At 40.3% G+C, this 23,993-nt stretch overlaps 1 protein-coding gene across 13 annotated transcripts in view; it reads left to right on the forward strand.

Moving 5' to 3' along the window:
- The window catches only part of MIPOL1 (mirror-image polydactyly 1), a 197,276-nt gene extending 175,922 nt beyond the window's left edge, over positions 1–21,354 (forward strand). For all 13 annotated transcript variants that reach the window (XM_037393501.1, XM_037393508.1, XM_037393512.1 and 10 more), the window contains one exon: positions 15,648–21,354. In XM_037393501.1, the coding sequence (XP_037249398.1) occupies positions 15,648–15,714 (67 nt within the window). In that variant the 3' untranslated portion in view covers positions 15,715–21,354. The remainder of the gene's footprint in view (positions 1–15,647) is intronic.
- The last annotated feature ends 2,639 nt before the right edge of the window (positions 21,355–23,993 follow it).

Raw genomic sequence — 23,993 nt, forward strand, 5'->3', positions numbered from 1 at the left:
TTCCAAGTACAGGAGCTGTGTGCATTTCACACCAACATCCAAGACGTTCTCCAGTGCTGGCTGGAGGGTCTAATCTTCCTCAGAATGATCTGAGCAGTGCAGTTCAAGAACAAGAATGAATATTTGAATAATCACACCACAATGTGAGGTGACCCTCTGACAGGGGACTGACCAGATACACATATGGATTTTGGGAAGACGCTCTGATGCTCTTTTTTAACACAGCTGTGAGAAGAATGTGGCTAAGACCCAGTAGTCTTTCTGGAGTATAGCTGGCAAAGGAAACCATGAGGAGAAGAGAATTTAACACATGGGTGTAAGAGAGTCCGCTTCATTGATGCGATCTGAGGGGAATGTCTAATGACTGGAAGAATCAAACTTGGCAATGAAAACACAAAGCTCTTTTCATCAATTCGAACGCAGACTCTAAAGCTGCAGATGGTTACCTCCGGCCTTGCCTATTCAGTGCGGGGTTGTATAAAATGGCACTTTGGTGAATACTAATAGATCAAAACAAAGATTTAATAACATAAAGATGTGGTGTTCGTTTTTGAATGAGGATACAGGTCAGTGTCTCAGAAAAGAGTGAAATAAGTATCTTTATGTATGGGTCTAAAGTCTCTGGAGATTTTTAACTGCAAACATGATATCTTTAGTGTGCAGATTGTATTCAGTACAGCACAGCTATGCAGGGAACAGGCTAAAAGCAAGGTTTCTGAATTATTATACTAATCGAGCCTCTTTGCAACATGCAAGTGTTGTTAACTAGTTATCTCCCTTTTAAAATCACACCTGCATATATTTAGTTGAAGTATACGTTGTAGCTTGTATGCGTTCAGTCACTCGTTGTGGATAAGAATGGAGCTAGTTAATTAGAAATTGCAGGCAGAAGCACTGCACAAAAGAAACAAGTTGTACATTCACCAGGACTTAAAGCTATTTGTTTTGGAGGAACCGCCAAATGTTAGAGAACTCGGTTGGCTTTATTTTAAATTTTAGATATATATTTTTTCAATTTTCATCTTTCAAAACAATAAACATCATTTGATTTCTTGCTTTATTAAGAGGTTACATTTAGATGTTCAGACTTTCCTATTAAAACTAGACTGCTTTTTTTTTTTTTTTTACTTACAAAACTGTGTTCTGGTGAATGTCAAATCAACACGTTAACCACTGGAAGCTGGGAGTACAGCTTCATAGATATTAATAGTTTCACTGATTTGTGTCAGTAAATAATTTAGCAACTGTCAAAAGTGATTTTGCTTTTAATGAAAACCACTGTGCTGCCTGCTGCTGTGAAGTTCTGCTGGGATTGAATAGTTGGTAATCTTTTAATATCATATAGGGAATAATCTGATTGGTGCTGGCATTTTGAATTGTAAAGTAAGTTCTGGTGACTTGTTGAAGAATGTAAATGTAGAGCTAGTTTCTTAGCTGGAGCAAACTCGCTGTAGCTCTGTCGCACTGTGTTGCATTCAGTTGTCCCCGTTGAGGATACGACCTGTAGTTTACTGAGAAAAAGATGCTGCTGGGTACATTCAAAAGATGAGCAAGTGAGGGCGAAGTGCTGAGAATCCTTCATTTGCTATAGCGAGCCCCAGGAGACAGTGGTTATGAGACCTATGGAAGGGGACGGGGAGCTGAGGAAGACAACTCTTGTGGCAGTCTAAGGTACCAATGAAAACTAGCAATAGCTCTGGACATTCAGAACTGGATTAAAAGTTCTTAAAGGAGATGCAACATGGAAAAAACTGCTTGATGAGGACTGATGTGTTGGCTGCCTTGTGCAATGATTAAAAACAGATTATAAGCTCCACGGGGCCCATAAGAGATACACAATCTCCACAGGCGGGGTTTTATGGTGTTTAGGAAACCCACACTAGCCAGATGGAAGATTCCCAGGCACGCAAAACTACCACATACCCCAAAGAATTCTGCAGAGTGCAACAGAGATGATGCAAAATTTCTTTGGCGTGCAAGACATGAATAGAAACATGAGAAAGTCTGAAACACAAGATCTAGTAACAATCACATCAAATCATATACAAAAATAATACCATTAACTAGAGTAGCAATAACAGGCAGTGTGAATTTATTGGATTTAGGGGTGATAGGCTTGGAAGTAGTCTGCTTTAGGAATTCAGTGAGGAATTAGGACTAATTGAAATGTATAAAGAAAGTCACATGTGATCTAACTGAAAACACTGCATAGTATGGTCAGAATTCATTTAAATACTCTAAATTCTGCACTTACGCCAGTGACTCCTCTCAGAAATTAGACTGCACTAACATGCACGGTGAAATGATGAACTAAAAAGTCTTATAGAGATACCTGTTTGTTGTAATAAAAGAATTGAGTAAGCCAGTGAGGTTATGTGCAGCCTCAGAGAAATTCAACATACAGAGTGAGACCAATTTTCTGGGTCTGGAGGCAATAAAATACTGAACTAGTATTCAAATCTAAGGCGAGCTGAACAAATTCAGTCACTGGTGGCGTATTCTCTGGACTGTTGTAGGTATGCCGTGTTTCTGCATCACTAGCAGATCTTGTCTCCCTTGGTAAGGCTAAGGTATTATTCATGCTGTACAAAAGGAGATGTATCACTTTTGCAAAGCTGTAATGAAATGTGTTTTCTGCACTGGATTATATTCTCTTTATTGGATGACACTTCACTTAGAATTTTTGAATTGTGTACTTCGTGTTACAGTCCAGGTAAAATTTGCAGGATGTGACGGAGGAAGTGCCTGATAACTTAGTGCCACTAACACTGATAACTTCCCAGGCCAGAGAAGGGAGGACTTGGGTTAGCATAAGCAGAAAACTTCTGACTGAAAAAGTACAAAACTTTTTGCCTTCTCTGCTTGGATTCCTTGGAGACCCAAATGAAGAAGCACGTGCTGAACTGGAGCAGTGCACACTGGTTGCACAGAGACCCACACAGAGCAGTGTGACCTCAGATGTTTTCATTCAAAAGCTTCCTTGGTATCTGTGTCCCCCATCTGGTTTTCTAAGTGGTTGTCTGGGAGCAGGGGTACTCCTCCACGGTAGGAAGGAATGGAGCTAAGGTTCCTCCTCCGTCTGAGGATATCCTGGTTCAGGTCTCCTGTACCTCAGAGGGATGTTAGCCACACATGTTTGGTCTGGGTGCTCTCTGTTCCTTGCCTTGGAGGAGTATCACATAGCAAAATAATGCAGGCTTCCCAGATCAGAGAGCAATGAGCAGGCTACTCACCTCTGAGAAGCAAGACCTCGTTCTGACACTTTCCTTTAGGGCTTTTTCTCAGTTTTATCCAATGCCTATTGAACATAAATACAGAGCCAGTAGCAGAACACCCATCTCCCATTTCCCAGGTCAGCACCCTCAATCACCACCCACAGAATCACACCTCCAGGTCTAATAACATTTCAGATGTTTCTTCTGTAGAATTTCATGGCTTCAGAAAAAGTAGAGAAGACATTTTAACCCTGGAGTGTACTGCTCTCCTGAGAAGTTGCAGATGTGGGTTAAACCCAAGTTTTCCTTAGCTTGGCTGATTGCTCTAGCTGATGGTCAGTATAATTTTTTCACACTTGTTTTAAAAAGGAGGAGTGAGCACTGCTGTTATCTTTGTCACCTTAAAAGAAACAGGTGGCCTCAGGCTATCTGTAGCAAAGGGCAGCTTGAGGACCTCTGGACAGCTTGGATCAACCCACTTAAAGCAAGGGGCTGAGATTTTAAAAAAAAAATAAATAAACTCCTCCTATTTGGCAAATTTAGGAGCATCTTTCTCCTTAAACTAGTTGTTGCAAATCCCATCCCAAGATGCTGCCATGCTCTCTGTGCAGTCTGTAGGAGGAATGCACTGGTCCAGAGCTCACATGGAGCTGCAGATCCTGTTCTCAACACCAGCATCCTGAAGGACAGGTTTGGTGATTCTCAGGATTACTACAGCTGAGACCCTTTGCAGTACTAATGAGTCAGAATATCTTTTAACATCTCCTTTTCATTTGAAAGTGACCCTTAATAGAGCAGTTTGTGGTATCAGTACCAAAACTCTCATACAGTTATAATGTGGGATATTGCTAGAGCAGATGACGGAATGCCCTTCTCATGGTACTTTGGGTGTCATAAATTATAATGAAGCCTTTAACATCTGATGGTTTCTGATCAATGCCAGGGTTGTGTTCAGTGGGGCACTTAACAGAATGAAGACAAAAGGTCCCAACCGAAAGGAATGACAGGGAAGCCTTTCCTGCATTTCTTGCGCAGCCAAGATATCCATTGACTGCAGGGAGTTTCACATGGATGAAGAATGCAAAACTGAGCATACAGTCTAAATCAAGTACTTATTTTCTTTGTGTAGCTATGGTTTGTATTTACTTAACCTCTGTAAATTGTGGATTGCAGTGCAGATATTGTTTTCTTAAAGTATGGGTAGTTACAATATAAACACAAATATTTATCATCATTTGAATATTTATCATCTCAGCCTTTCACGAAAATATAAGCAGTGCTCAAACTTCGTTCTCTCAAACACTAAAATGTATTCTATGAAAGTCAAATGTTTTCAGAGTCAACATAATCACAGCATCCCAGTTTTTGACCTGTGTGTTCATTTACAGTTTGCTTATAGCTGCTTCACAGAGATGGAAGTTTGTAGATTACAACATGGTTTTATTGATTTATCAGTAGCAAAATACACTAAGTATACTCAGTAAACTGGATCGGCTAGCTCTTGGGCTTGTATTGTATAATATCAGCTTGTTGTGGAATACTTCAGAACAAAATCAGAATGTTGGCATAGTTAACATCAATGGTGTAAACCAGACTTGCAAAGACTAATATTTAGTAAGACCAATAACACAAACAAATTAGGTTTTGAAGTTGTTTGCCCAATAGGAAGAAGCATGCTGACACAGTATTTGTAAGCTTATAGTTAACCATTCTATGACAAATTATTAAATAACTTTGAACAGCAGATTGAGTGCTCCTTGAAGAACAGCAAGAAAACTTTTTCTCAGATTTGCTTTTTTTTCCAAGATGATAAAACGAGTGTCACAGCAAATAATCATTTACTTTAATATTTTATATCCAAATAAAATAACTCCATGGCATTTACATTGCCGTTACTAAATAGTATTTGGTTTGTTTGCAAGAGTCATTTATTTGTGGCTTGGCTGAAGGAATAAAAATAAATTTGCGGTTCTTTCTGTTAATACTCATACTGTTTCTTAACATATGCAAAAGACTGAATGCTGTAAATGTATGTGCAGAAGCTCGAAAAGAAAGCCCAGACTTTCTGAAGCTTCTGAATTACATATAATCTTTTAGAGAATTGCTGGAACAGTTCTTTACAGCAACAAATAGAAATAACTGACTAGGCCAGCAAGGTATTTTATTTTAAACAAACTTGAAATCATTTCAATTTTTCCACTGCTTAAAATTAAGTGTACCTTTACTGAAGGAGGGGCTCGTTCTCCAAGAAAAAAAATTGCAGTTCATGTTTCTAGTCTAATACTGAGTCATTAATTAATAGCCAGATTTTTCCATGAGGCTTTTAATTTTTTAACAAGCTTTTGTAGAAAGACAGCATCAACTGTATTTATGAGAACTAACAACAGATTTAACCCCATCATTGCTGCTGCTGTTTTATTGGCAAGTTGCTTGGCTTTCTTGTTCTACATTTTTGCTGTATGTGATACGGGTATAAGGATGAAAAGCTAAACACCGAGTTGCTGGAAGGCATAATTCTTTCAGACCAAATTTTATCATTTCAGCTTCTGATTATGAAATTTTTCCCCATAGAAAGTATCAGAATTCAGCCTTTGAAGGGAAGACACTGTAGGTATTGGAGATGTGTATAATAAAATTAATGTATTTAACACTTTATTCTGTTCCTCATAATATATCCATTTCTTTCACCTCAGTCTTTGGTAAGATAATAAAAAATTATTTGAGGGATGTAACAGACGCACATCTGCATCTGATAAAAGGGATATCTAAGTGGTGAACTCAACACAAAAGATGTTTCACAGATCTCCAATTTTAAGTACTGAGAAAATAGTTTGCTCTATGCTTTTGAAGAATTTTGTGACTTTGATGTAAATGATGTAAAGCCAAATTTTTGTGCTTGCTAGCAGCACAAATTAAAAAGTTTTTCTCCTACAATCAGTCTCATTCATGTGACCAGCAGGCAGAATTGCCACCAAGGCCTGAGTCTGCAGGCTCCCCAGTCTGGAGGCATTAAATCTGCCCTCAAAATGACCTGAAGGTCTCTCTCCTTGCTCGGGAATTCAGTCACCTCCCAGGAGCAGGAGGAGAAGCTTATTCTCAGTCAGATGGCAGGAACATGGACCAAAATAGGCCCAGAAGGCCAGTGAAAACAAAAAAAAATTCTCATGTGAATTGTCTTGCTAGAATGGTGCTGAAGACATTGGAGACAGTCTGTCTGCCGGCTCCTGGAGAGAGGTTACTGAAGCTGAGAAGTGGGGAGGCTTGTTTTTACCTTAATGGCCTTCAATGGCTGATAACTTAGTAAAAAGCCTATGAAGTATTTTGAGGAGCACTACGCATGTGGAGGAGACACTTTGGTCTGTGATGCCAAGTCTCAACTGGTATTTTTAAAACCCCTTTTGTGTGTGTAAATGAGCAGTTAGGCATCTCTTCTGGTTTGATCCCTGCACAGGGGACCCGGTCACATCACCATAACAGACAAACTTCATGCTGATTGCATCTGTCTATAATCTATTGCAAACATTCAGAGGAGGAGAGGATGTTTCATCCCGCTACTGAGGGAAGACTGCCCTTATTTGTTTTCTAGAAATACTTTTCAGAAGTATGACTAAGTGTGAATTGCCCTGAAACCAGAAGTCTGTGGGCACCACTGGATTACACAGGAAGGGTGGGGGGTTCACCTACCAGTCTGAGCCTGTTACAAAGGACTTACCATAACCGGGAGCTTAATTAAATGCTTTCCTCTTACATCCAAACCCGTTTCCATTGTTACTTGATCTCTCAGGGATGTAGAATCCACATTCCAGCTTGGGCAACGTCACATCAGTTATGCCAGGAAAGAAAATCTATTGAAATACATCAAATCTACATAAAACCGATTATTTTTATTGTAAAGTGGAGGGGTTTGATGGTGGTTTATTAGGAAGGAATTTTCTCTCCACAAGCTCCAGATTACTCTTGGTCACAAGGGTGGAACTACCTCAGGGAGGTGGAACATAACTGAGAGGTGCCTAAAGCCAGCAAGTCTGCATCAGGTTTTGTAAAATATTTGTGGAATTAAGAAAAAAGCTCATGTTGTCTTTATTGTTTATGGTATCAAGAGGAGTCTGCCAAAGCTGTGCTTTGATGTTATGCACTTGGGAAACAGCCTGAGTAGTACATCAGTGTTCGCGATTTTACAAACTCATTGTAAACAGGACTTGACCAGAAGATGCCCAGAAGAGGTGAGACTGGCTTGGAATAGGCAGCTGAGAGGTTCGGATCTGGCTTGTTTGAAGGCAGGCTTGTTTGAAACATGCAGAAAGGAGCAATGTGCTGATTTCAGACTGATACTTCTGAAGTTCAGAGTCTCTTAGTAAACCTATTCCCTACAGATACGTAAATGTGTATCATTCTGCTGGTCCTGCGTTCTGAAGTTTTTTCTCACGAGGAATCCTGTCTAACTTTGTTTTGAGCAGTTTTGAAATACTATTTGGTTTAGATAATCAATTTTTGACATTGCTTTTAAATATTCCTGAAGAGAGATTTAGAACAATCCCCTAAAAAGTAGGTCCTTTTTCCATCTCCTGAAATACTTCTCAGCTGGATATAGAATAAGAGAACTGGCTAGCTGTTAGCAGTTGACATGGTTCAGAGCACAGACAGAGAAGCTCAGAGAGAAGGGCTCTGTATCCATCAATTTTAGGCTCTAATTCTCCAGGATAATTTTTTTTGTTCCTGCACATGAGGAACCTAGTTCCGCTCAAGACTACTTATACATAAAATTAAACATGAGGGCTTTTCAGTCGTCTTGGTTGGTTGAGCTTCAAGTAAGTCATTTCATTCCCTGCGTACTGTTTTGCCACATAGTACACCTGATGCAAAATAGACCTGATGTCTGCCTTTTAAATGCTTTATTTAAAAGTTCTGACCATCCCTCTGTGTTGTGAGCATTCAAAGCAAAGAGTATTTGCTTTGCAGAGATTGTATTGCTCTCAAGAAGAAGGTGGGTACCTGTTCAGAGACAGAATAAGCTTCTGTCTTAAGCCTGTGATTCATGGCACTCAGTTAATACCAAACACCATTACCAAAGGGCAGGGCTAGCGTTCATCAGGAGTTGACAGGAAATAGTATTTTTCCTTCTTCAAATGAATAAATACTATGGCAGGATACTTCCTATGAGGAAGATATATTAGCGTAAAGTAAAACTGCTAGCTTTTCCTAAGCAGATTTCCAGGAAGTATTTGGCAAGAAAATCCAGGAAACCCTTGCCTATTCATATCAGCACAAACTTTCTGGAAATGCTCTCACTGCATGGAGTAGGCTTCGATGTCAAGATTCTCCTAAAAAAAGAGACCAGCTGTGACACCAAATGCATGGAAACAGTGACTGTCAGTGCTAAAAGTAATTCCAGCTTTGGTAGGGGGTATCAAAAAGGTTTTTCTTGCACAAATAGTCTAAGCTTTGCATAAAATTGGCTTATAAACTGTTGGACTGAAGCTGGAGTAATTTGGTGAAATTCTGTGATCTGATTAAATAAACTGATGAGTATCATTTGGCCTTAAATATGCCAATATGTCCTCTATTTCGGTTATTATTAATTTTTTAACTCTTCAGTGTCAGCCACACAGTCAGATCTGAATGCTCCATCCAATAGTAAGAGCCTGGTCTATATGATAGCGTGTTGTAGACCTCAATGTACTGAAATACAGATGAGGTTATAGCGTAGCTGTTTCACGGTTTATTTTTCTTTCTCGTAAGCTCATTTATTTTGGGCAATCAGTGTACGCCATCCTGAGAAAGCCTCTGAAAGCAAAGGAGCCATACCTTTCACAAGGTGGCATTAAATCCAGCATAGATGCAAAGTCCTGATGTTGTATTATCCTGTACTGTGTAGCAATACACATCAATGCAAAGTAGAGTGAAACGCTGTCAAAATAGACCGTGTTTACCACTCACTTTTCCTGCTGCTAGTGATGGCACAAGGTGAATAGTAATGGTGAGCTAGCTCATAATCTTCCAAACAGAAGGTAGAGAGCAAACAATTTGACAAGATTAGTTATTGTGGACCACAGATAAAGGCTTAATATTTTAGCCAAGGCCTGTGTAAGCCAGGTTTATTTTGAAATATGTCTGCTGTCAGGAGCCCAACTGGCTGTATTTACTTCTAAGTTTAATCATATACAGAATTACTCTTTTGGGTTGAGAAGATGCTGAAAGGGATTTAATAGGAATGCTTGTTTTGTGACAGTGCTTTTCAGAGGCAGAATGGTTTGCCCTGCCAAATTTAAGGCCTGTAGGTTTAATGGAACATACTTTTTGGAGTGACATTGCAAACAGTGTTGGGCAGGCAGGAATTGGCGGCAGTGCCTGGAGTGATTAGATTCGACGCTGTGGTCTACCACAGTTTAGAGCTCGCTGATGCTGCTAAATCAGTCTCTAAGGCTTGTATTTTAAGACCAGAAAGGACCATTAATACAGTCAGTCCAGCCACCTGTCTAACCCAGGGCCACAAATTTTGCACAGCAGTTCCTGCATCAGGTTCAAAACCACTGCTGATCTCCAGCACATCATTTAGCAAGATGCTCGGTCTCTGATCCAAAAGGTGTGGATGGAACTTTGTTAAGCAGAAGGGAGGCAGCCTGGTGCATCTGAACCACATGTGGTCTTTACTGCTGTGCTGACGTATGAAGGAATTGTTACAGACTGGTGTATGGTCATTAAATGCAACTGGCAATGTCTTTTAGTGAGTCGATCAAAAATTATTATTGTTCAAAAGGAAAGCTTTTGAGGTGGCAAAAATAATACCTGAATTGAGGAATAATAATTAAAGAATCACTGAACCACCCAGAGGTAAGAGGGCGATGCCTCTGTAAGCGTGGTAGATAGGCCACGCACTGCGAGGTCATACCCTTACATTCCAGGCTTCAATCCAGTGAATGTTTAAGCATTTTCTTCAGTAGGAGCAGCCTCAACATTTGAAACTGAGAACAAGCCACCCCAGCACCTGGTGTTAGCACAGCACCACTCCCCGAGAGGGGAGCAGCTGGAAGCAGCTGTTCCCTTGTACAGATAATGGAGCTGAACCAGTTTCCTTCAGCCTCTTGAGTAAATGATCCCATCCAAGCGACTGGTTTCTGGATGAGACTGGTATCACAGCAGCCTCTCTTCTCCATGTCATTTGGTCCCTTGACTTTTACAGAAAATGCCTGAAAAGGAGTACTCCATTTAGGATTTGATTAAATATATCCAAGAGGAAGACTGAAGGAGAGGGAAAGGAAAGGAGGTTTTTAATTCTGGGATGAAATTAAGTGAATTTGTTTGTATGACCACTCACCAAATAGTCATTCAGTGGGCTTTACTGCTGAACGGCTTGTAATGCTTTTGTCCAATGCATTTTATTTACCTACTATATTTTAAAATGCTTGGTTTCTAAAGGGAATTAGCGTTAGCAAAACACATTCCAGAAGAAGCCAGAAATCATGCTAGTAAGGCCATCTTCATAGCTTGAGCCTAATCTTATCTACTGGAAAGATAACCAAGGGTTATAGTTTAGGTTTATAAGCCTTTATATAGCATTTCAAAATCCAGGGGGGTTGTTTTTATCACTTAACTCTTCCATCTGCAGGTAGAAGCTATTGTTTTCAGCTAGTCTATATATTGCTTTGCAGATTAGGACATAGACTACTTGAAGGATGCCCTTTTCTTTCAGTTGGGTCTCCATTTTGGCTGCTTCTGGGGCACGATGCCCTGGAAGATCACTCCGTGACTGACTAAGTCTGTCATGTTCAGAACTTGTGGCTAAAGGCCACTGCGCTCCTTTGGGATGAGTTGCTTTGGCCAGGGGTGGAGCAGTGTGGGAGGATGTACTGAATTATGTGGATTTATGCAGTTGCAAATTTGTTACTGATCCCAAGATACAGTTTAGAGCTAGACATCTTCAGCAGAATACATGAAAGAGGAAAGCAAGCCAAAAACAGGTGTAAGAGCCAACAGTAGAGACCAGTAGGTAACATTTTTGCAACTTTACATCCAGTTTCTGGGCTCATGGGACAAACTTCTCTGTCAGTAAGGTTTTTAAGTCTGCTTTATGGAGGCTGACCCTAAAATCAAAATGCTTTATACTCAAAGGATTAAAGTTCTGTAAGGCTTTGCTAAAAATCAAAGCAAGTTGTCAAGCAGTTCAGGAGCTACCTAAGAACACTCCATATAACAACATGCACTGCATACAGGCATTTTTTCAGATGCATGCATAGGTGGTAAAAGAACACATTTTGAAATAACTGGAAGAGGAGTTGAGAATGGTTGAGAATTTGTCTTGGGAAAGAAGCACCTAGCAACGTCTTGGTTTAGGTAGCCTTCCTCTGATGATGAGGACCTTTTTAAGCTTAGCAAAACTTTTAAAAGTACATACTCAAACTGGTAATATAGCAGCAAGCCCCTCAAGATCTTTTTATTTCTGTATTAAAACACAGATTCACCTGCTTAAGTCCAAATTTGTATTGAGGAAGCATTAAGCCATGGCAGTTCAAGATTCTTCACACTGATGTCTTTTGCTGACTGAAAAATAATGATGGACCAGATGTGCCTTTCCTAATTTGTGGGGTGGGGTTATTTTTCCATTTCATGAAAGCACTGACATGAGCATTACAGGAGTATGTAGTGGAGGTAAAGAATATTTCTAGCTCTCAATTTTCTGATTTTCATGGATGTAAATTCCATCTATCCCAAAAAACACAGGTCTTTTTTACTTTGGATATGTGCAAATCAGTATAAATAAAACCAAAGTTGTACTTCTCCATCTGAATACATAGTTTATTCCTGTATTTTATAAGTCATTTTGTACTCATAGAGAATGCTGAAGTGGCATTTGCTAAGATAATTTATTTGTTAAGGGACAGATTTTCTAGACTTATGTAAGTACCAAGAAATAGCAAAAGTCACCTACTGGGATTTTCTAAAATCTCTTAAGCAAGAAATTGAAATCTGTGAAAATGAGGAGACCTTAAGAGGCTTTGTTGAACATTCCTGAAGGTGTCCGTCTGTCCTTGCACATTTGGACCCTCAGCACTGCAGCAGAGTTGCCCACCATATCATTCTTCTGATATGTCTGACCTAAAATACGAACACAAATACTTTCTTCTTGACTTACTTGTTTGGTTGCTTCATGAGATGCAAATTCAGCAAGTGTCAGTGCTTAGATCTCAGGAGAAGATAGTGTCACATTGAGCATTTAATTTATACTATGAGGACTGTTTCCTTCACAAGCAAAAAGTCAAATGTCATTTGTTAAATCTGTGTCTTGGGTTACAGTCAAGCATAGCCAGTACTGCTTTCAGTTAAGTAAAATATGGTGAGATTATACTGGCAGATATATCATGATTGCACAATGTAATAAAAGTTGCCTTCTTCAGGTTAGTGTCTGCTGTGTTTTGAATAACACTCTGCAAACACAGAGACTTTTAGAGTAGCTCCCAGCACCTCCCATTCATCAGTTTAGATATCTAAGTTACCTTTGATCTTGAGCTATAAGACTATTCCTTCAGTTTACCACGGATTAAAATGCTCGGCCTCGAAAAGGAGCTGCCTGCAGCATCCCACCGGGCTGGGTACCGACCCTTAGGGACGCAGGGCGACTCTGCCACCCTCACCCTCACAAGTAGCACCTCAGTGACACAACCCTCAATGCCAGCCACCCATTTATTACAAAGAAAAATGTTGCTTAGTGCGAGTCAGGTTGGCAGAGTTGGGCCCTTGGTGAACAAAGAGGCCAGGATTATCGTTCCGAAAAGCCCCCTGAGGCCTGTATCAAGAGTTATTAACCACTGATTCAACCCGTAGAATTATTTTGTAGGCTTAAGTGGGATTTCAGTGGTTTATTGGGTCTTGCATCTGTGTAGGGGTGAGTTTTGCCCTCTGTTATTTTATCTTATAAATAGCTGTTACAGTTCCTCTTTTACATTATTGTTTAAATCTCTTTCAAAGGTATGGTTTCTTAATCCCCTGCTGTTTTTTTTTTCTTTCTTCTAATAAAGAATAAATAAATTTGCAATTCCACACATGACTGAAACAAAAGGCAAATAAGCCCTGCACGATTTGTATTTGGTGCAGAACACCTCATTTTGATGATTTCAGTCATCATTCATTTGAAAAGCAGAAGCTATGATTGTTAAGCCTCATTATTTTCAATGAAGCCTGACAGTTTCAAGGTTAAACAGAAGACAGCTACTTTCATCCCAGTGGTATTTCTCTTCAAACATGGGCAGCTCCTCGCTAACCTGCTCTGCTCTGGTGTGCAGTGTCATTGCTTGGTCACAGAGTGGTGCACATCTAAGCCCAGTTGCAGGGCTGTGTGTCAGCACTGACCTCCAGCCTGTGCCTCCCCAAAAGAAACCTCAGTTATTGAAATATTTTTTCTCCCACTTGTAGAAGCCATGCAGTATTTCTTTTTAACTGTACAGTGATTTAAATAAGGCCATGAGCTCAGATTTTACTATTTTTCTGCTGTCTCCCAGAAAACAATTTGTAGCCCAAACCTTCTGTTTGTCCAGAAGGTTTGAAATATTTCTCCTGTGCTTTATGTCTCTGAAGCACATTAAAGAGGGTGATAGTATGAGAGGGAAAGAGACCTCCAGTGATAAAGTGGCTAAGAAACCTGCAGTGCTTCTGAACATAATGCTGTTAAAAGTGAGGGCTGCTCTGCCATTGCTTTCTGAAATTGCACATGGACTAACTGATTTAGCAGGGAAACTTCCCAGTTAGAGAGGCTGAGGAAACTATGACCTATCAGTAACTGAACTAAAAGCCTTAGAACCCAGAAAACTTTGATTTTTTCCACTGTGAGAAAACTTTCAGGAGCAAATGACTTGTGGAAGCTCTGACTTTATACTTGCATGGGCTGACTGCACTGAGTTAGGGCTGCCTGGGTGAGGGCTCTGTAATGATGAAGAAGTGCAGTAGATGTGTGTTACAAACACAGGGGAAATGCCCTAGCTGGTTAAAAATGAAAAGCAATATTTGAGAAAAAGGAGGGAGCGGAGTAGGTAAGCAGTAGTTTTTCACCTGTGCTTTGACTGCTTTTGAGTCCCTGTGGAACAGCTAGGACCAGCTGAACTTTCCACATACATTTCCTGGTGTCTGATAATTACGTTAGGGTGGCGAATTCTTAATCTCATTTCAGGAATTAAGTCACCTGGTGAGTACAATGAAAGGTGTAGCTTCGTGGTGCTTGGTGGTTCCTGGAAAACAAGAGTTTCAATACATACCATGTCTGTTAGTCATGACTTGTGGCAATAAATCCAGGACGTGTTACCTAATTTTCCTGCACTGAAGTTACTAATGCATCCCTGAGATAAAATGAATTTTGCAGGTTTGATAAAGCTGTGTTATTTTTATTTCCTAGCTACATTCCTTATGTTGTATAATATATTTTTTAAAAACTGTCTTTTCAGAGAAGAAAAAATGGTCAACCTTGCAGCAGTGAATACAGCTATTTGAACCTGTGACTCTTTGTTATGGAAGTTGTGTGTGTAATATGCTGGACATGGCTCTAACAGTGTTCTGCTAGGCAAAGTGTTTGCTTTTAAATAGGGGGTTTTGTGGGAGAGTTTTCATTGAAGGATTCTATAAAATACAGATAAATCAAAGAAATAGTTTGAATGCGTGATTACTGGGGTGCTGGAGATAAATGTGTGCAAATGGAAAACACTGAACAAATTTAGCCCTTTGCATGTGCCTACTTACTTTAACAAAAGGAAAGAACAAATTAAGTCAGTGAGATGCTGGACGTGCTTATAGCCTGTGCCTTAAAAATAGGAGAGAATTAGGCAGCCCTCTGTCCTACTTATTTAGATTGTTAATTTGTCTGTAGTTGTGTCAACATAATAATCATACAGGCCACCTTCAAGACATCATCATCCACATCCTCAGAAACTTGGTTTGTTGAGTATTTAGAAAAAAAATTTGGACATAAAATACATGGAGTTGTAGGCATAAATTTATAAACTGCACAATAAAAGTAGCTGTTGGATAACAAGCAGGGTATTTTTAAAGGGGAAACAACAGCTAAGTGTTACATTTAACAAGAGCCATGGACCACTCATATTTTTAAAAGTCCTGCTTACACTGAAGTGTATATGTGCCACAGGATTGCTGCACGGGGTTCTGTGTTAACGCCTTACGGGGACCTCAGATACTACGTATACCACAAAAGAAAAGCGAGTTGATATGTATCGCTGCCTGCAGATGGGTTGGGTTGTAGGTTAAAAAGTTTTCTGTAAGTTGTCTGCCTTTTCCCTTAATGTCTGTCTTTTACAGTAGTGCTTTGTTCCTGAGCATGACCACCACCAGGACAGCTTGGTTCAGTGCAAACACTGTCTCTTTCAGCCAGAACATTCCTAACGCTAGCTTCCTTTTTTTTTTTCTCTCCTCTCCCTCTCCCCTGCCCCCTCTCAGGTTGGAAAGGCTGGTGGACGTCCTGAGGAAGAAGGTTGGAGCAGGGACCATTAGGACCGTGATCTGATTGAAAGCTCTAGTCTAAGGAAGCATTCACATCTGGTGACCAGGCTGCTTCATTCAGCACTGTGTAAACACTAAAGCCTTAACTTAGCAAACAGTTGTTAGAAGTGGGACACTCCAGCGACATTCCAAGCTGAGATAAAATCAAATCATAAATGTTTAACTACTTTGCTGCTGAGTTCTGTGATTTGTTGAAATGTTTCACTGCAAACATGTATTTGTTTTGAAGCAGATGCATTGTGGCACTGTGCTCTGTGAAAAATGATGTATATGCTTATTTTAACAGTCTGTCCTCTCGGTGTTGCTAGACTATAGTCTGCTGCAAGGCACCACTTAGGCATGTTTTCAAATACTGCAGGCTTCAGGTGCAAAATCCTGCAAAGCAGTTTCAAAATTTAAATCCCTTATGTTATTTGTGAGACTGAAAACAGTCCACTATTTGTACGTTAAATGTATTAATTGATGAAGTAGGTTCACGATCAAGAAATATCTCTGGCTAGTGTGTTGGAGATTTTTTTCCTCCTTGCTCATAGCCCATCAAATCGCAGCTAGTGACTGTGGCTGCATTTAAGGGAAGGACACATGTACAGCTTTATACAGTGCTTGAGTAGCTACTGGTAGTATGTGGTAGTACTTTTCAGCATACGTTAAAGAGAAACGTACAGTTAGGTTTCACTGGAGGTACAGCTTCATAAATTGCAAAATGAAAGCCGTATGACATCGAACAGTATGTCAGAGAGTGGGGAAAGTTTCCTGTGTTGTTTTTAGTCACTCCTCTGCCTTTCCTGTGAGGGAAAATCTCTCAAATATTCAGAAACCACCTTACAGAGTCAAAATTCACCTTTTCAGTGTAAGGTGGGTCCCTCACCCCTTTCCTGGGAGACTTTTTGCCTGCTTCTTCTAGACCCTGATAGCTCTGCGGTGCAGGAGTACCACCCAGGTTGGGTTTGAGGCCAGAGTGCCAGCCTCTGCCTTGTGTACTCCTGAAGCGCCCTTAGAACAGAGCGCAAAGGCTGAAGGATAGACTGCTACAGGGAGGGGAGAAATTGACGGGTGAGGAGGAAAATCTAGCGTACGCAGATATTATAGACCTTACAGATATAGCAGAGTCGGACCTAGACTTATATTCGTGACCCAAACATCTCCCTGTATTCAGTGTGTCTTTGTCACATGACCAAAGGTGAGCTGAAAGGTCACATCACGCTTGTATAAACCTGCTCAAGAAGGCAGCTGTAATCTCTAAGCAGCCCAAATTCAGTAACGAATCTCAGGAGCACAGCAGGCTCTAAGTTTCTCCCCGGACCAGCCAGCTCCGGCAGGGTGGATGTAGCTCCTAATGCTTCCGCTTGCTTACTCTAATTTGTGCTTAATGTTGTTATGCTGTCTTCCCTCTTAATGTCTGCTTGTACAGATGTCATGATAGGGCAGTCTAGTTGAATAAAACAAAATTTTAATTTTGGATAGGGGGAGGCATTTCACTGCCAGTTTTTCCTTTCAAGCAACTTCCATGTTAAACCTTCATCATCTGCCAACCTAAGCTCCTCCTAGTTTCAGTCAACCAAACCTAACCCATTGCAGGGAGATAAGTAGCATTCCTTCAAGGCAAATTTAACCAAATCACTTCTAGAAACTTCTGAAGTTCTCCTTTTTGACCTTTGGTCAATTCTAAGATAGCCAGTGAGTCTAGAGTTTCTCCCACACACATATTCACTGGGAAGAAACTGAATTCTTTCATGCTTCCAGACCCGAGGACTGCCACCCCACAGCTACCAGCCCCTTCACCATCTCCCATGTGCTGCTGTCCAGCACCTGGGTGACTCAACCTCTCCTTTCCCTCCTGTCCTCACTGAGCTTTAGTGCACCAAGTGAAAGACAAGATCTCCTGAGTTGTCAGTGCTGGTGAACCATTCCTGCTCTAAGGAGGTCGCAAGGAAAGAATAAAGATAAAAATGTAAGGACTACTGTACTGTGCTAGACCAAAGGTCCAATTAGCCCAAAAACTGCCTTTGGCAATAACCAGTAGAAGATAGCTAGGAAAGGGTGTAAAGTCAGGCCAGCACTAGGGACCTTTCTCCCAAATGGTATCCCAGAAATTCGTTATTTAGGGCCTTTCTGAACCAGAGGTAGTGTCTTCGCATTTTTTCATTACCTGGTTTTGAATCCTTTAAACTTTTAGTATCTACTTGTTCCTGTCACGAGAACTTACGCAGTTAATGATGCATTGAGTAAAGAAGTATTTCCTTTTCTTTGTTATGAACCAGCGCTATTCATTTGCTACCACCTAGTTTTTGTATTAGAGAAACAGTGAACAACCTTTTCCTGTTCATATTGCTTCCTTGTCCCTTGTGATTTTACGTATTTGGCATCCTTCCTCCACCATCTCTTTTCCAGAGAGACCCCCTAGTCTCTTGTGAAGAAGCTATCTCTTATTTGTAATTGGTCTTGTCATGCTAATCTATTTCGTTTCCAGTTCTGCAGTCTTTTTACTGCGGTACAACCAGAGTTGTGCCTGGTATTCAAGATACAGACAAATTGTGACTTTAAGAGTTGTCATAATGATGTTGTCTGTTTTATTCTCTATGCAATTTGTAATCATTTTTAGCATTGGACTTGCTTTATGACAGATGATTTCTTGGAATTCTTATTCCTGTAATAATAACGACTCTAGATCTCATTCCTCAGTTATAATATTTAGCTCAGAGTTCATCATAGGGTGTATGAAGACAGAACTGTTTTCTGAATGCATAACTGCATTTGTGGGTACTGAATGTCACCTGTTCTTTTGACGTGCATTCCCTGGTGACCATGAGCTCCTATTCCATCTCTTCTCACAGCTCATCTTTGGTATTCACAGTAACACAGTATCATCAGCATCAGTGATAGGAAATACCACCGTCTCCACGTTAACCCCCTTTCCAAGGTGATTTCTTAGTTAAGTTGAACAACATGGGCTCTAGGACAAAGATCCCTGTAGGACAATAAGGTAACTTTCCTTCCCTGTGAAAATGAAGCATTTATTCTTACCCATTGTTTTAATCTACCTTTGAGCTGCTTTTTTTTCGAAGTGAAGATCTTCCCTCTTACTCCTTGGCAGCTTTGATGAGGAAGCTTGTTTGCTACTTTGGAAACGCAAGTTTGCTAAATGAGGGCTTGTTTTCCATGCATGAATGTGCTAAGTTCCTCCTTCCTGTCAGAGTATGGAGAGCTCCTCACCTTCACCCAGGTCTTTCTGCCTCCAAGCGAATAATTGTGTGAGTGTAGGCTTCATACTGCAGGACGGTTTGACCTCCAGCCCCTCGTGTCTTTGTTTGGGAAAGTAGGACTGGCCAGGCAGAAGCCATCTGGCAGGCTTGTGTCAGATACATCTGGTTATGGGTGATACTTGATTCAGTAAAATTAGGTGATAATTTTGCTTCATAATTTTCCTTCTGACACATTGTACCTAAAGTGAAAAAATATTTCCTGGCTCTGTCTTATGTCTTGTACCATGTAGCCTGAAATTCAGTGAGCTTTTGAGTCAGGGGGGTTTATCATCTTGTAGATAAATGACTTGGAATCGTAATTCTATTAGGTGTTGATTTTTAAAATTCAGCTAGAAAGGTTTGTCTTCTTTGAAAAGGGCCCTGGGAAATTTGCTGTGCTGAGAGGTGGAGGTTCAGGAACAGTTGGGTTCTCGCTGTTCCTTGCTAACAGCCTGGTGTGTGGTCTTTGGCAAATCCCTTAGTGACAGTCATAAAAGGTATGCAGCCCCTGAAGAGATGCCTGGGCTCCTCGGGGGAGTTTGCAAAAGGGTGTGTGGCTAAGGTCAAAACACTTTCGCTTCTTCACCAGCTGAAGTGAACAGCAAAAGTCACACAGCTCTGGCAATACGGGCCCAGCCGTCACGGCCCTCGGGTGAATTTCTGGCCCCATTGAACCCAGCCTGAGCTTTGCCTTTCAGCGTAAGGAGGACAGGAATTCTGGTCCTGCGAGTAGAAATGGCCCATAATGATAACACTGCTTAATTGGCTTTTATCATACAGTTTATTCATTGAGAACTGATTGATGTCTGCGCAGAGCTCTGAAAGTGAAAAGAAACCTGCCCCTACGCAGCAGACAAATACAATTGTCACTCCTGGCCTAATTTATGAGAGAAGGATGAGATTGCATCAGATTACTTACCAGGAGAAGCAATTCATTTGCCTCCCGACGGCACAGCAGTTCATGATGGAAGGTGGCTCACCGTAGGCAGTCCTTATGGTGGCAGTTGTAATTACTGGTCAAATTAGTGTCCCCGCTGACTTGAAGAGCACCGAGATACTCTGAAACATCCTTCCCCTGTGAGACTTTGTGTGTTTCTCTTGATGATCCTGCAGCATGTTATGCATTGGGAGCCATTTCTGGTATATGCCAGGGTAAAATATGTAAATAGCATCATGTTGGCTCGGGATAAGAGCATTATTAATGCTTTTCGGCACTGTAATTATATTCATAGTAAGCCTTCCCTAAGCCCTCACTAATTAACAATATTGTGACAAATCAACTTTAACAGAAAAGAACTGGGAACCTTTAGTCTTTTAGTACTGTTTTTAATTCAGCCCACAGCCCAAAATTGGTGGCAAGGTTTTCTGTACTAGTGTGGGAAACCTGCTGGTATTTGAAAAGTTCAGAGCCAGCTCTCGGTCTTGTTAGTGGAATCCTGTAGATGAAGTCAGTTTGATTCCTCTTTAAATATATTCACAAGAAAGTAAGATTCATTAGTTAATCATTAATGTAGGGGAATATTAAAACTGCTTTTATAAATAAGCCATCATATTGAAATAGTTTACTAATGTCAATATGTTGTCATATACTCATTTATTTATTTATTTATTTGTTCCAAATCACAGGACATTTTACAACACACCTTAATTCTCAAATTGAATGGCTTTATAAACATTCATATCAGGTGATCAAGAGTGGTAACATTGTTAATCCACATACACAAATGAACTTGCTATCTAAATGTCAGGATTTCTCTGTGCCTTTCCTTTCTTCACTTAGAGTAATTCCAGATGAAGGTTGTTTGGTGTGTTGTTTTTTTTCTTTTTAATTTGTACCCCAGAAGATTTTCCTCCCGTGCAAGAATAAACTGTGAGACACATGAAATCAGTGACCAGCAGTTTCTCTAATCCAGTGCTTGCTACAATTGCAACGTTACATGTACTGACTCTTATCGCTGTACCATTTCACATCAGGTCTGCAGAACTGGACTTTCTCTGTTTGTTCTTCTCATGCATTGGTAAATAAAATGTATTCACAAGTCCAAAAAACCGAAGTGGTGCTCTCATATTAGGTTGATTACAAGTCAGCTGTTGAGCTTCAGTGGTCTAAACATTTCATTCTTCAGTTTTGTTGGGAGCACACGTGTTCTGGGAGGCTTTTAAACAAATACTTGAAATGGTTGAAAGATTTACATTGCCAGTGCCTAGCTAAATATGTAGTCTTTAGAAAAGACATGGTTTATTTTGGCACCATTTGAAAAACTCAAATATTTTAAACATTTGTTAAGTTTGAGCTTGCACATTTGAACTGAAAGTTTGCATTCCAAAATTGCATCTCAGGTTACCTGTCTCTGTCTCTTTTGTATTTTATAATCCCTTTATTAAAATAGGCTGCAAAAGGAGCTGGGGTTGGAGTGTGGTTTTTTTATTGTTAATTGTAAAATAATGTCATTAACTTCATCAGTTTTAAGGTAATATTTACCTGCTAACTCTATTTAATTAAACATCAGAAATGCAAAGCCAGAAGTGTTTTCAGAATTTAGGGCTTCATGTTGATAGCCAAGACTTGGTTGAAAAATTAATCAAATACAGGAACAGTGGTCAAATCCTGCAGTGCTTTACTCTTAGTTATACTGTGTACTGTGATGAGTAAGTGCTAACCCTGATGGTGAGTGCCGGGCCAGGCAATAAAGAAAATAGGTTGGAAAAGTGTACTGAACTGATAAAATGGAGTAGCTGAAGGAAAAGGAAAAGCTGTCTTTGACCTGGAGGTGGTTTTCTTTTCCTTCCCTTGGCGGAAAGGACAGGAAGGGACAACATTTTGTCTAATTTTTTTTATTATTATTTTTATCACCTTTTATTTTCTCATAAGTTTTAACCTAAAACTTGTACTGAAACTTCAAAAGCTGAGAATGTATAGATTGGACCCACCATATTTTGTTTAAGACCACAAGAACCCCTGTTCAGCAAATGCTGGAGCGCACCATTGCAATCGTGCACATGCTTTGGTGCGTTGCCCAGCCCATTGGCAGCTGCAGGGGGTCACACTCCTTTCTGGGAAGCTGTCACCAGGAGGAGTTTGGCATGTTCCCTCCATGGTTACCTTGGGACAAAGGTTCGTGCGGTGTCACGTTCACAGACGTTTGTCGTTATTTGAATGGCTTCTGAACATGATAGAAGCGGATCCTTTGTCATATGGTAAAATGACAATATACCTGACAGAATTGGTCACGACTGCTTCCTGATGGCTGTGCTAAAGCAAGGCTATGATAACCCTTGGAAGGACATTACATGAATTTGCGATGATTAATACTCACACAAGAATACGCACTCTGTATTTCACATGAAATTAAAAAAATGTAATGGTTTCCTGGAGAATTCAAAAGGTGGAAACTATGGTATATTTGTTCATGAGCTATTAGCAGAACTACTTTCAGAACCAAACTTTAAAAAAAAAAAAAAATTGTTTTGGAGCCCCATAGCTCCATATCGATGTGGAGCTATGGGGCTCCAAAACATCGTATCAAACATTTTGGGCCTAGGGTTAAGGGCTCAAATCAGCAAATGGAGAAAGATGTGGATAAATCATAGCTTTGAATGAGACTCTCTTCCCATTAGACGCAGAAGGCACAAATCAGGGTACCTGGACTGCCCTGTTGCTACTAAAGCAGCGTAACAGAGGAAGTGCAAGATAGAAATTAAATTTTGAACAGAACAGCAGAAAAAAATCGGGTGAAATCCAAAAACACATGAGTGTGGAAGCTTTACCTGCTTCAGACATAGAAAAGTAGGAAAAGTTACAATGAGTGACAGAAATACTTTGCTTTGCTTACACATGGAAGTCTTGAAAACTTGGTAGAAGTCAAAGCAAGGTATAGCTGTTGTATTGTTTGAAACAGGTGTCTCGCTAGCGTTAAAATTGGTGTGTAAGGCTGGGAAATTTGTTCAAATTTGGTTGTGTTCGGTTTTTTCACTAAATGATTTTTTGATAGGGCAAGCTACCTTGGTTCTAAATTTCAAATAAAACATTTCAAATTAATATTTAGCTGTTTTGGTCAGTGTATGATCAATATGAAAATGGGCGGTGTCCCCTCTGCTTCTCACAGGCTGAGCAATAGAAATGGCAGTTGTCCTATTGCTAAGGCTTTAGTGGTATAAATATGACATAAAAGGTTATGATATCAAAATAGTAAATATTGAATTATATTTAATAGGATCTGATCCCTTCTGCAATTTTCATCAATAAATCTCAGCACACCTTTAAAAGGAAAGTTAATAATAATAGTACTTTATCCCTAAACTGGTGAAAGAAGTGCCTAAATAAGCATTTAATTGTATGTTGTATTTCTTCACTCTGGGCCTAATTAGAACTGACTAAAGTGGACTGAGGATTTTCCAGGCAGATCTTACCACCTCTGTCAGTGCAGTCAGTACTCCCAGGTGTAAAAGCACTGTTCTGCTCAGGTGTACGTGAAACGCCACCTCTAGCCACCCGCAGCTCTTTGTCACATTTCTAAGGGTTCCCAGCTCTCTGGCTCGGAAAGGCATGGCTGCTCCTGTCCGAGTGAGTAGGGAATGAGCAGGGCTTGGTTAAGCCAGCTAGCTAGCTTGGTGCTGGGCTCAGCGCAGCCAGTGTGGCAGCTCTGTGTGGGAAGGCTGTGGCAAACAGCTTGAGGAGCTGCAGCCTTTCCAGTGGGTCAGACTGGTGACCACTGGGAACATCTGGAAGATCTGGTCCTTGCGAATTTACAGCTTTCAGGGATTCATTCTAGGCTGTCTCCGTATGTGAGTCCCACATAATGAGTTGCCACTGTATGAATAAAAGTAAGAGCCATTTCTATAGCAAAGATGTAATTTGGTGGCTTAAATTTTAATGTGCTTTTATTTGCTCAGTAGTTTTTTTAAGTCAAGCTACAAAATCGTATCAGCAACAGATTTTGTATGTACAAAAGGGATTTTGTAGTCTGTAAGAAAAATAATACCCCTGTTGGACTGCTTTATGGACTAATGTTTGGCTACTGGGCTATGCAAAAATCTCTGG

This window comes from Falco rusticolus, chromosome 7 (assembly GCF_015220075.1).
Source record: "Falco rusticolus isolate bFalRus1 chromosome 7, bFalRus1.pri, whole genome shotgun sequence".
Classification (NCBI taxonomy): domain Eukaryota; kingdom Metazoa; phylum Chordata; class Aves; order Falconiformes; family Falconidae; genus Falco; species Falco rusticolus.